The sequence below is a fragment of the Indicator indicator genome, chromosome 5 (genome assembly GCF_027791375.1).
Source record: "Indicator indicator isolate 239-I01 chromosome 5, UM_Iind_1.1, whole genome shotgun sequence".
Lineage (NCBI taxonomy): Eukaryota > Metazoa > Chordata > Aves > Piciformes > Indicatoridae > Indicator > Indicator indicator.
The window spans coordinates 22,886,218-22,899,580 of record NC_072014.1 but is presented as its reverse complement, the minus strand read 5'-3'; the positions used below and the strand labels follow the sequence as shown (position 1 = coordinate 22,899,580).

The window sequence follows — 13,363 nt, the reverse complement described above, 5'->3', positions numbered from 1 at the left end:
AATAACCTTTTACTTCAATCTTTTCTCATGTTTTTCTTTCTCCAGTTTTGCCTCCTCTATTTTGCTGCTACTCAGTCTGTATTTGTCATTCTCAAAAACTGACTAATTCAGGCAGGTTTTATGTATTTTGGTACGTCTTTGACATTTGAGATAAGTCTCCACTGAAAATTTCAAGACTTTTCCTTAAAGTTCTTGGGAGTGAAAATGCTTTCCAACCACTGCAGCTGCAAGATTATTTTTAATTATTATTTTTAAACACAGATGAAACCGTTTCCCTCTTTTCACTTTTGCCATGTTTAAACATGGGTGAAGGTACATATGCAAGTTGCAAAGGAAATAGCACAAAATGGGAAAAAAAACCCACCAGAGAGAGAATAAGAGCAAGCTTTTCCAGAAGAACATATTTAGAGGTCAGAATAGCCAGCCTAATTGATTCCTGCCAGAGGCAGTATGAATTTATATCTTTACCCTTGACTTGACTTTTAGCCTCTATTTATTTAGTCATTTAAATTGTTGTAGCTATTTCTTTTGAAATATTCTTCCCCTTGCAAGTCTTATTGTTGACACTTTCACTTCACTTCCTCCACATTTGAAGTCACAATGATTGGAAATATTTTTGAAAGAAAGTGTGTAGGCTACAACTAAATACTGTATCACTCTAATTCCAAGTGTTAATGCTTTCTCAGTTCAAGTAAGCATTGTGTAGTGTAAGGTATATTTCCTCATAGGGACATTGTGACTTAAGTATTTAAATTGTAATCTTGTTGTTAAGTTTCTCTGTGGTATACAAACTTAATGTTTTAAAGATGTAATTAAAGGGTGTCAAGAGAGCTAAGTTGATTTTAAAGTGTGCAGAAGATAAATTAAAGGAATCCAAATGCCTTTTATCGAAGGGGAAAAGGATTAATGTTCAGAAAAAGAATTTTGAAAATGAACAGGCCAGGCTATCATTCCCCCAGATATCCTATTATTTAATACATCTCCTTTGTTTTTCAAACATTTCCATTTAAAGTGTTATAGAATTTATCAGAATCCCATTGTGTTTGACTTCCTGAGCAGCAATACTTCTTTTCTTTTAGTAGTAGATAGGCTGTAGTCATTGAAAACCACAGGTCTTTTGCTTCTGAGTTTTGTTTCAGGATTAGTTCCTAAGTCATATCTGCTTAATGAAATAAGAAACAAGGCAATTAGAGGTTAGATACTTGAGAATTAAATGCTTTGATCCCCAGCTTCTGGGTGGTTACCCTCCAGCATAGAACCTCATCTCAGCTGTTTTCTGTTGAAGCTCCCTCTGCTACACAGTGTTCGCTCCTGAAGGCAAGTGCATAACCCTTCCCTTTCAAGAACAGAGCATAGATCACTCTTCCTCCTAAAACTTTTTTTTTTAAAAGATCTTCTGCTGAGTGGGTTTCTGTGATTTACTCAGTAGTTTAACAGCTAAGGAACTCAACAGAATGCTGGAGAGCTGAATCAGTTGTTCAGTAATTGCTGCCTCTACACTGCAGTTTAGCAAATAGCACCGTAGTCCTTTGCTTAGGTGGACACCATTTCACTCTATAGAAAAAAATGCCAAGATTCCAAGATTCATAGTCCAAAGAGAGTGTGCACATGTAGCATGCCAAGTGCTGTACTGTATTTACCAGCCTTCAGGTGCATACACAGCCTGGCCCAACCTTTCCACCCTTTTTCCTTCTCAACAAGCTCTTTACTCATACTCCCTTTGGTTTTCTTTTGTTCTTAGACACCTTGCTTGAAGATGACCTGGACATGAAGTTTTTCGAGCAACTCAAATCTCTAAATTCTGTGTATGTCCAGAAGTGGCTCTTGTGCTAGGAGAGCTTCAAAGTGGGGAAGTGAGACTCTGAAAAATCTCCCATGCTGTTAAAGAAGACAAGTTGGTGACAGATGGGCAGAACCTTCTAGGAAAGAGGTTTTGATATGAGGACTGATTAAAGACATGGGCATTAAAGTAATTTAAAATGTTACTGGTTTCTCCAATGAAAATGGTTGTTCCTCAGTCAACAGGTGGTAATCAACCATTTTGTATGGCACTGTGCCCTCAGGGGTAGATTGAGCAGATTTAACTGTGATGTGGCAATTTGTACCTGTTGAGACTGCACATCACTCCTCCTGCTTTTGTTTTCTGGCCCTAGGGAATCTGACACTAGTTCCCAGAGCAGATGCAAGATGATTGTATTAGGGACCAATACTCCCTATACATTACTCTCAAGAGTTGAAGACCTTCTGATGGGAATGCATGTCTTTTTATGGGAATCATTAACTCAGAATTGCAAAGGTTCTGTTTGGATAGTAACTGAGTATGCATTTTCAGACCTGCCCAGGTTTTTGATCACTTTATCTTCTGGCTGATGAACACTTTAGCTACCATACTAAAAGACAGATAGTGTCATCAAGAGGCGCTGCTGCCTTGGGTTGTTCCCCAGAGGTAGGCTGATCAGGGTTGCACAGCTGTGAGATCAAGAGCATAGGCAGTAATGCATCGAGTGCTTTCCAGCAACTGCAGCAGTCAGACGACTCAGCTTTGAGATGGGTAACTCAATGCTGCAGTTCCAGTTGCATCTCTATTGCCATTCCCTCTCTGAACCCCCCACCAAGTATAAAGGCATTTCCTAATTCTGTACAGGATCAGCAGATGCATTGCACTTTCCTTGTAATATAATCCTTATTGGTGATTGGAATGGAAATCTCACTGTCAAACAGCAAGGAGACCTCAGGGACTTCTCAGCTATTTCCACTTTGTGGAGGGTACCTCTGTGTGTGGAATTCTATCTAACACAGCATACTGCTAGATACTGGTGCATTTCTTCTGCTGCTGTGATTTTGAAGGGTCTCTGGCTGTAGTTTTGGAAGGCTTGTTTTGTTGTGGGTTTTTTCTGCCAGTAAACTAATATGAAACTTGTTCCTCAGGAGAGCAAGTCAGATCAATTTATAAGAGCCTATGCACTGTCATATAGCAACATTTCAGTTGTATGCTTAGTGGAAATTGACTGCAAGGATGAGGAAGCATATCCATGTATCTGCAGTGGTTGTGGCTAGATTTCTCGTCCCATTGCTTTCCACTGAAGCATTAAATACTGCTGCTGGAGACAGGATATTAAACTTGGTGCAATCATGTATGTGCTTCTCAGAGCTTTTACTTACTAAGAAGAGAATGAGTCCTCTTATTATAAAACTTCTATTCTAGTCCTTGCAGTTAACTAATATCATAAAAATGTTGCATAATGTATCTGTAATTTCTGGGTTTGACTTACAGACAGGTTTAAACTTGCCTTTGTAACTCCTACTGTGCTTAGGGGCTGGCAAACAATGCAAAATACTTTGTCAGCAGAGCAAAACAAGTAATTAGAACTAACTTTCTGTTGCATTGGGATAAAACCATTATATTCTTGCCACTTCAGTCCCAAAATTTCCTATGGAGAGACTTCAGTGTTTGCTGAACCATGAATTCAAATTAGTCCTACAGACTTTCTAACCTGGTGAACCCATCAACTTTTCAATTTACTTTATCTTTGGTAGCTCTCAAATACCTGTTCTAGCTTTGTATGAGGTTGCAAACCTCTTCATGCTGTCTCATAGAATTGTTTAGGCTGGAAAAGACCTTCAAGATTATTGAGTCCAACCATTAACCTAACACTACCAAGTCCACTGCTAAACCGTGTCCCTTAGCACCATATCTACATAATGGTTGATTTGTTTTTCCCAGGGAGGAAACTGGTATTCAGGCTTGAAGGGAGCTATACAATGCATAGGAGACATTGGAAGTACTTGCTACTAGACTAAGGGTGAGCAAAGATACCAGAGGATCTGCTGAAGTGCTGTGCTTACAGGTTCAGAACATAGCAGCTATGTCACTGAGACTACCTCTGTATTAATAAAAATTATTAAAAAGATGCAAGCTAAGGACAGTGTTCTTTGGCTTCTGATGCCAAGTGACAGGGTACAGTCCACAGTGGCTAAGTTCTCAGCCCTCTGCCAAAACCCAGGTGCCCTCATCCAGCCTGCCTGCTGTGAATGGACCTGGCTCGTGCTTCATCCTGTGTTATCCAGGAGAGTGTGAGGGGGCCTGGGCCAAAGCTCTGAAATGTGCTAATTGTTAAGCAGTATGGTCGGTACTGGAGTCTCTGCCATAACAGTGTCTTCTTTACTAGTAGTCATTTAGCCCAACATATGTTAACTTCCTGACAGATTTTTTGGCTTTTTAAACACACAGCCACAGAAATGTTGGTTGGAAGGGGACTCTGGAGGTTATCTAGTCCAACTTCTGGATGGAGCAGAATGCAGATAGCTCAGAGTTAATGAGTCCTAAAGGTAATTGTAGGGATTAAAAAAGCTCTGTTTCAGTGAAAAATGTAAATATTTTTTTTCTTGCTTTCAGTGTGATTTGGCAGAACCCTGTGTTAGTCCATAGTGCTAGGCTGTATGCCCATCTTGGAAAGTCTAACATGTCATCAATCCTAGACAAACTTTTTGCCTGCTTGCCTCTGCAGTGCTGTGGGCAGCATGGTGGCAGCTGTGTGCCCTCTAAGCAAGCTCCAGCTGTCCTTGACCACTGCTCAGTTAGTTAAAGGTACACTTTCTCCTTAATCACATGCAATTTGTGTTATATTTCTACTGCTGCTGCTAGATTTCTGCTTGAATACTTTTCCTTATAGTCTACTCAGCCTCAGGGGTATATTCGGCATCTCATTTCTTAATACAGGAAGGCGAGAGTTTGGGAGGTGACTGGTGTCTCTGAGTAAAGTGGGGAATTTCTGAATGCCAGGCATTTATTGAGCACTAAATTGGCATATGGTCTTTGTGACTTCGTTGTCTTTTATCTGTCCTTAGTATTGGGATTATCAGAGGGATTTCTCATAGGAGTGATGTGACCAATGATTAGATCACATATGGGAACTGTAGTGTTCAGGATAATTTCTTCTTATTTAATCCCTAATTGTGAACATTACATCTCCCTGTGGCAGCCAAGGGAGAGGCTGAATGATGGTGTTTGAAGAGAAACTCTCTCAATTTTTTTTACCTTGTTTGAAATTTCACAACATAATGTAGAAACCAGATATGCTATTGACATCAAAATGGGAAAATACTCCCTGAAAGCAATCTGTTTCATACTGTTCTAGCAAAATAACCATCTCCATACATGTCAAGTTAAAGTATGACTTATGGTTGGGTTTTTTTCTTCCCTATGGCTTTTCTTTCCTGTGGCTTCACTGTCTCCTAATTAATTACATCTAATTTCATACTAAATTATTATTCAGGACTGGGAAGTGGCAGCTTACTGGTGCTTCTAAGTATATTGCATATTCTACAGTTGGATGTTTCAATGCCTCATTGCTTCTGTTCCTGTTACAGGTGCATGTGACAGCATCGCAGCAATGAGTGGAATTTTAAAGAGGAAGTTTGAAGAAGTTGATGGCTCCTCACCATGTTCCTCTGTGCGGGAATCAGATGATGACATTTCTAGCAGTGAAAGTGCTGACAGTGGTGATAGTGTCAATCCATCCACTTCTAATCATTTTACCCGTAAGTACTGAAGTTGTGTATCTACAGTTCTTCCAGTTCCTCAAATAAAATTAATGTTATGGTTAGACAAACACAATGATTTTAAATTGAACAGGTGATTCAGTTTGTGACTTGCTCAAAATCACTTAACAAACTTGAAACCTTTGGCCTTCCTGTTAACCATACAGAACTATTTGTCATTGTGAAAATTTGAAGTCACTTGGAAGTCCCTACCTATTTGCTGTTTGGATTATGTTTGTAGGTAATGCTGGGAGTTGTGTGTAAGGTTTTCCAAACAGATGTTTTAGCTAAGCATTTCTTTTCCTTATCTAAATTTTGTGCAGCTGTTAGCTGTCTGCAGTATTGTATAAGTGAGAGTTTTCCAAAGAAAATAATAAGGTTTCTTTTATTTGGAACTGAGGAACGTTGTGTATGAGACTATTGCAATAGTTTCCATTCTTTCTGTAGGGGAGGATATCTCTGTACTAGGCAATGGTTTTGTGTGCAACAATGTGTTTAAAGTTTACATTTGTGATTTATGATATTGGGCTAAGGTGGTTATACTGTTTTAATAGTGAACTGCATGTTTCAAGAAGTGTGGGTTTGCCTCTGTCTCACATTGATCTCCCCCACTGGAGTTAGTGGCTGTAAAGATATTAAGACTGAGGGCCAAGGAATAGGTGAGGCTCTTCATCACTGCCTATCCACAATGTCATCCTTACAACTGTATGGGTTAGATTGTGTCTAGAAATCATGTCTGCTGTGCAGTATGAGCGAGGGTTTGGGTATGAGGGTCCAAATTCTCTTTGCTCTAGCATGTAGCACTCATGTGCAAAGGGTTGCACAGGCACAACTTCTCAAATGTGTTTAAATGTGACACTCTTGATGTAGTATATTTAAGATGCAGTACTAGTAGGGGACCTATTTTATTGAAATGCCAGTAGATCTTTTTGATAGTGTTAAGAAATATCTTGGTGGCAAAATTATCTGCATGCTGATTTTTTTAAACTTTAAGGACTTGGATGATTATTCATCGTAGACTGATGAGTTTTACAACTCAGCCCAGTTTTATAGAAGTGATTGCCATCCTCATAGAAGACAACTACTTTATTGTGGTACACAGATAATACACAGAAGGCTTGTAATTCAGGGTAGAAACATGGAAGTTGCAGTACATGCATGTAACAATAGGCTTTGATAGCAATTGACAAAATAAATATAATTAGGTTTTGAATAAAATCTGTAAGGGAAACTATAGCATTTCAGTGTTGAGATTAATGATCCATGTAACTGAGATAATTGTGACCAAAGTGATAAATGTTTATCTGTGCACACACTCACACACACACACATACATAGAAATTATGCATATTACATTTTTTTAAAATGCATTCTATATGGATCAGTTGGTGATACAGAAATAAACTGTATGCATGTGTATCGATACTGCTTTTTTTAAAGTAGTTTTGTCCTTGTTAATAGATGCAGCAACCTAAATTCCCAGGTATCAGTACAGAATAATCTCAGTATTATGTAAGGCTTGTTTGGGAAGTGAGGATTTGAACAAGTAGCCTTGGTGCTATATTTGAATAGGCAAATCTCAAGGTCCTAAATGAAAAGACTTCTGGAGACTATTTTCTGTGCCACTGGGACAGGGCATTTTTCAGTGTCTTAAGTTTCTGCTTTGCTCTGACCGCAATACAGTGTGCTTGCAGGAGCTTGATAAAGGTGATAATTCATTGGTAAGAAAACAGAGGGTATTGACGCTCAGAAGTACAGAGTAGAAAAGTGGCATTAGCCCTGTCTGCATCCAGACTCTCTTATTTTGTACCTGTAAGGAGGACCCTCCATGTTGCTCCTGATAAGCAAGTCAGATTTTGTCAATTTATTGTTAAAATTCTGTGAGATTTTGCACCTCCTTATTTCTTAATATTGAAACTTATCAGTTACATGTTTACATGATCAACATAAACCAATTGAGAGGTGTTAGAAAAATCACTTAGCTGGTCTTAGGCACATCTGCTATATATAGAAGCAACTCTATACTTAAAAGATGAATCTTAGTTATGATGCATGGTTGTAAAGTTAATACATGTTTGCAATAAAAATTAGTCATGGCTAAATTTAAAATAAGTAAGATACTTGATGAATACTGACATGTGTCAAACTTAGTAACTACCTACCTCTAGAAAAAAACAGGGGTTTTGTGGAGATTGGATTTTTTTTTTGTTTTGTTGTATTCTCCTCACATTTTCCTGAGTCTTTGTGTGCTTTGTTTCTGGAAAGAATGTTTTAATTGTAAAACCAGTGAAATTTTTATACACACAGGATTTTTTTCTATATCAGTTCTGTGTGTGATACTGGATGTTCTTCATGGCATGAGCGCTTTTCTTTGTATGTACTTTGAGTTGTGGGTTTTTTTAACTTCTAGGTTTTCTAAAAGTACTATTTGAAAAAACATATTTTGAGTTCTAGGAAGTAATAAAAAATTAAGTAATCCTATTTGGCCATCATGTCAAAGCAGGGTATGTGGAAATAGTAAATGCTTATATCTCATGAATAAAGGTGTCTTACAGAGTGACTAACTGATGCTCACTTGAAAACTACCTGGAGATGTGTTGTACAGTAATGAAACTGTTAACAGGGTACATTGAAGAGTGGTGTGTTCATTCTTTAAACACATTCATGCCCCAAAATAAAATATAAGAGCTTTCTTGTGTTGAATATTTGAATCTGTACTTTTAAAAGTGTGTGGAAGAGTTCTGTGAGATTTTTTTCAGTAAACAGACTAAAAAGAGCCAATGCAGAAGAAAGGCTGACTGGATTCCTTGCCTGATACATGCCTGAGTACCTTCTTGGTAGAGGGTATCTTTCTAAGTCATTTCCTGACACTTTGTACCATTTTCCTGTCTCTTTTGTGAGATACTGTCAAGTCCTATGTACCATCTTCCTTCCAGTCTGTTTTCATCTAAGTAAATCTGAAGTTCAGTAGTGGGTCAGGTAAACAAGAAACTTTCAGCTATCCTGTTCCATTAGCCTTAAGGTCAGTTTAACCTGCCAGCTAAATGAGGCACACAGCTGTTGTGGATCATTCAGGTGGGGCAGAACTGCCAGAAGATAGCTTTGATCTCAGCAATTAACCCTATAGCAGAAAATATATGACTAAGCTGTCTCTAAGTGCTATCCACTGTGAACACTACACAGGGATAAGTACAGTTTCTTTAACAACAGAGTCATTTAAACAAATCAGACAGCAACCAAATAAACAAATAAACAAATCCCTAGGCTAAGTTACAGGCATCTTTTTCTGACTCAGGAAATGAAGCTACAATCTGTAAAGCATAGACAACTGTTACCAGGTTCATAACGAAAAAATGAATAAATGCAGGATTTTCTTGGTCAGCTATGTGTATGTATATATGTAAAATCTCTTAAATGGTGGTAGAGTGCCTTCATGACCAAGAAAAATTCCTAGCATCTTTTGTACTTACTTTTCTTAGTCTGTTGAGGTAATTTCTATTTGATTCAGCAAGCCATTAGTCACACCCCATATTTACCTTAATGGATGCCAAAACATACTGCTAACTAGTCCATGTACTTGTCACATTTCGTGGCCCCTCCGTAACAGAAAGAGGGATGTTCATCTTTGAGTAGCAGTCCAAGCATGCATATACAGTATTAAGACATCCATTAGTTCCCTTTTTCCTTATAGGTACATGGAATACAGAGTGGGAGAACACCCAATGTCCTTTCAGCTGCCATAAATTGCCCTGGTGAGCTAGGGCATCCCACTGCTGTGTTTCAGCAGCTCCACAGCAAGTTGTCCCTGACAGTTCCTGTGATTGTGTTTGCTGAGGGATGCTGAGTTTCAAGCTCCAGTTCAGATGCTGGAGATTCTTACTGCCTTATGGAAGTACCTGCCCCTAAACAATGTATCTATTTTTCTGATAAAGAAAACATATCCAAATTTAAGTTTAGAATTGCATGCAATTGAAAGACTGTCTTTTAAGTCCTTTTACCACAGATCCACCTCTTAAGAAACATATTTTGAGGAGCTGCTGCTTTTCTCTGCCACTTCTGCTTCAGTGTAGCATAGCTGAAACTTTTAGACTAAAACCTTTATTCAGAGGCTTCTATGCCTGCAGTGACAGGCAAAATCTCTAGCACCAGCTCATCTGATAAGGTGATCTTCACCAACAGGACGTAGAACCATTGCACTTTCCAGCTGATATCCTCCATCAATTGTCTGTATCTTGCTCTTCACATTATCACTGTCACTAGCAAGGTTATCCTGCAGCCAGCCATAATCTTAGGTCCTGTCATTCTGTTAGAGTACTGTCTGCAAGAGTATTGGATGCCTTCGGTTCATTATGAATGTGGCTGGTCAGTAAGTGTTCTGAGAAAACCCTTTGGTTTCTAAATGTTCTCAACAGCTTTTGATTTTACCAATGAAGATAAAGAGGAAGTTGAAAATACAAATACATCCCTAGTGCTCTTCTTTCAATATGCCCTTAAAAGTACTGTTTAATTACTGGCTCATCTAAATGAGCTAGAAGTGGTGATGCTAGTTTATTATGGGAGAACACTTTGGAGGTGTAGCTAAATGCAGGCATTATTTTTTCATGACATCTTGCAATTATTTATATTGCCTGCAGCCAGGCTTGGAATTTTCTTTCTAACAAAGAATACATTCTTAGCATTATTTGTTGGCTCCTGTTAGGAAATGGAAACAGGCTGAGAGATTCTAGGTTTTGATTTTAAAATGAGTCAGCTCATCTGGGCAGTAAAAACCAAGAAATGCAAAGGCATTCCATGAAATGTGGTGCAAAGTCTTTGCTCAAATACCAGGCAGTGTATGCCATGACAGGGTCTTGCCTGCTGTCTTTCATCTGGAATAGCAACTACTGTAGAGGGAGTTTTGAAAAAAACGTAAAGAGGTGTTAGGAGGCAGACACCCACTGATTTTTAGGCACATTTGTGCAACTAATTCTATTTCTATATTTTTGAAAAATTTTCTCCTATTAAATTATCAGATTTTATATGTTACACAAGTAGACAGGTTTTGCCTTACATGCCGGAATTTTTTGGCTTAGATAACGTATCAGCTACTTTTTGTTGAAGATATTCATGACAGATATGTAAAATATGTTTACAAATGCAGTGTCTTGAAGAGCTGAATGGGTTAGCTGTATTTGTACCAAAGGGCTGTTCACAGAAGTCACCTGGAAGATGGGACAAAGGATTGCCGGTACTGTCTCAGGAGGGTTCAGCAGGTATAATTGTTATGCGTGGGTATTCCTGCAAGGGTCTGTGGTAGCAGCTTTTCTTCTCCCACTGTTCAAAGCTGGGGCCAGGGTCAGAACTAATCATCTAGGAAACAGCAGCTGGCATTTAGAATAAATGGTGAGGCAGAGAGCAGCTAGCTGTCTCGACTCCTTACCACAGGCTGATTGTGTTTGCAGAGTGGAGAAACTGAATTAGTGTCACTAATGTCAAAGCATTCTGATATAGAAGGTGCTGAGCAAGTAAGTTTAAAGCTTTCACTGAGATTTTTAGCAGTAAAATTCCAGCTTTTAGCATGCATCCCAAGAATTTAACATTTCTGTGAGATTTTAGACAAAATTGTGACAGCAAGGTAGAACATTAAAGTACAAATTAAAAACCTCTCCTATTCATGTTAAACATGTCTGTGAGCTCATATTTTTCAGTGACCTTTTCAAATGTGACATAAATAAATCTAGCATTAGGCAAGTGTTCCCACTGAGCCCCTCCTGTGAGGTGAAGGTGAATTTAGCTTAGGCTTTAACCAAAAGGAAGGTGCCAGAAGGATGGAGCAGTGAAGTGCTACTAGGGTAGATGTTGCTGTTCTACAGCATTGTTCCTGTCCTCTCCAATTTCTGCTACTCAATTTATGCCTTTCTGAATATGCAGTTCCCTTCAGTACTTCCAGGTTCAAATTTGTTACAGAAAATCCCTTCCTGCCCTCAAGCCCACATGTTTCTTTGGGAGGATATACTATGTCACAGGAGTTCCTTCTACTGTGGTTTTCCAGCATGTAGGAAATGTGTTTCACCAATAAGGGTTTAAAATTTGTAAGTTTAGTGTGTGAAGACACTTAGAAATTCCTTTTCGGGAGGCAGTGGGGTAAGAGGAGAGGCAGGAGGCAGAGGTAGAAGCAATTTATGGACTATAACCTTTTCTCAAGTTTTTGTTTTCTATAAAGATCGTGAAGCGAGCGGGTTTTTATAACTGGTGTTCTGACCTGGATTACCACGATGGATTTGCTTGGCTGTTCTGTGGTAGACTTGTTGAAACACTGTGTGGGAAAGTCATAGAGCAGGTGGAGAATGGTGTTAATCCTTCTTGCCATTGTAGTTTATATGGCAGTAAGAGTATGTAAAAATCAGACAAATGGGTAGTAGAGTATGAGAAAATCAGCATTTCCTCTGGTCTCAGATAGAGTTTTAATTCAAAAGGCTGCTTCACACGCTTTTATTCCAGCCTTCTGAAATTTTCATGTGCCTAAGATATTTCTGTGCTGGTGGCAATGAATTGCTTTGCCCTTATTGATGCAAGAGTGCTAGTAATCTGCTGGGTAGCCATATGGTTCACATTTATTTTAATGTGTCTTTGACATCAGGAGAATAGCTGAGACAGCAGAAGACAGTGCTTATGTATTGGAGTTCAGCCAGAACTGAGATCATTGATGTTTTGTAATCAAAGAACTACCAGTATTCTTAGTAAAAAATGTTTGAAAAACATGATGGGCTTAAAATATCATTCTTATCAGGGTTTCGTAAAATTAGAAAGCAGACTTTGTGTTTCATACAACCACAGTGGGATCTATTCCCAGGCTGGGGCGGGGGATGTTGAGTCCTCTTTTGGCCATTAAGTGTGAAGAGGGAAATTCCTTGTCTTGCATGAGTTTCACACTGCTGTAGCTCCACTGCCCAGAGATCAAAATAAGGATATTCAAAAGTGAAGAGAAAGTGTAGCTGTATGGTGCGTTGTGTGTATGTGAGAGCAATTCAGGAAAACTTGGTTTCAATCTGCCAGGTCATTAATACTGGTGCTCACCTATTTCCTCTGTTATAATTTATACACTTACAAATGAAACTTGGGTGATTCTCACATGGCTAGACTGAACTGTTAGTGTAAATATTGATTTTTCTCCTTTGAAAAATCACTTTTCGTGGGATTTGGAAGTTGGATGGGCCCATGAAAACATCTGTTACCTCGACTTAAGAAATGTATTATTAATAAATAGGATAAAACCTGAATTGTTCAACTGTGGAAAGAGTTGCAGGGCTTTGTATGTTTTACTTTTTACAAATTCACAAGTAGATAAATAACGGTTATTCTCAGGGGACAGAACAGAAAATACAGCATGAGGTGGCAAAGGAAGAGGCACTAGAAGCCGCTTCAAAACTTCATACCAGCTGTGGGAGAAGGCAGTGGCTGGGGATGTTTGGTGCAAGAGGTACCAGTAGATAAACAGCTCACACCAGGTGCAGAGGTCAGTAGGAATCTCCTGTGCTTCTAGCTTCCCACTTCATGCTTTGAAAATAACTTGGTTTGGGGTAGGGAGATGAGAGACGGATGCACAGTTTCAGAAGTTAGAGAGGTAATGATGCTACATAGCTTCTAATAAGATGTGGAAAATGAGCTAGTAATAAAATTCTTCAGTCTCCCAATAATACCTAAAATGAAAAGTAAATTTTATTTACAATACAGAAGGTAAGTGCAAAAATGAGACTTTGAGTAGGAATAAGGTAATGGCAACCATTATTTGAAACTAACTTAGCAGTAGGACCAGATGGATTTTTCCATACAACTACAATGT

At 38.7% G+C, this 13,363-nt stretch overlaps 1 protein-coding gene across 1 annotated transcript in view; it reads left to right on the top strand.

The window, feature by feature from the left end:
• The window catches only part of CSRNP3 (cysteine and serine rich nuclear protein 3), a 79,987-nt gene that overhangs the window by 47,269 nt on the left and 19,355 nt on the right, over positions 1-13,363 (top strand). The window contains exon 3 of the mRNA XM_054381279.1: positions 5,371-5,541. Within this exon, the coding sequence (XP_054237254.1) occupies positions 5,371-5,541 (171 nt within the window). The remainder of the gene's footprint in view (positions 1-5,370; positions 5,542-13,363) is intronic.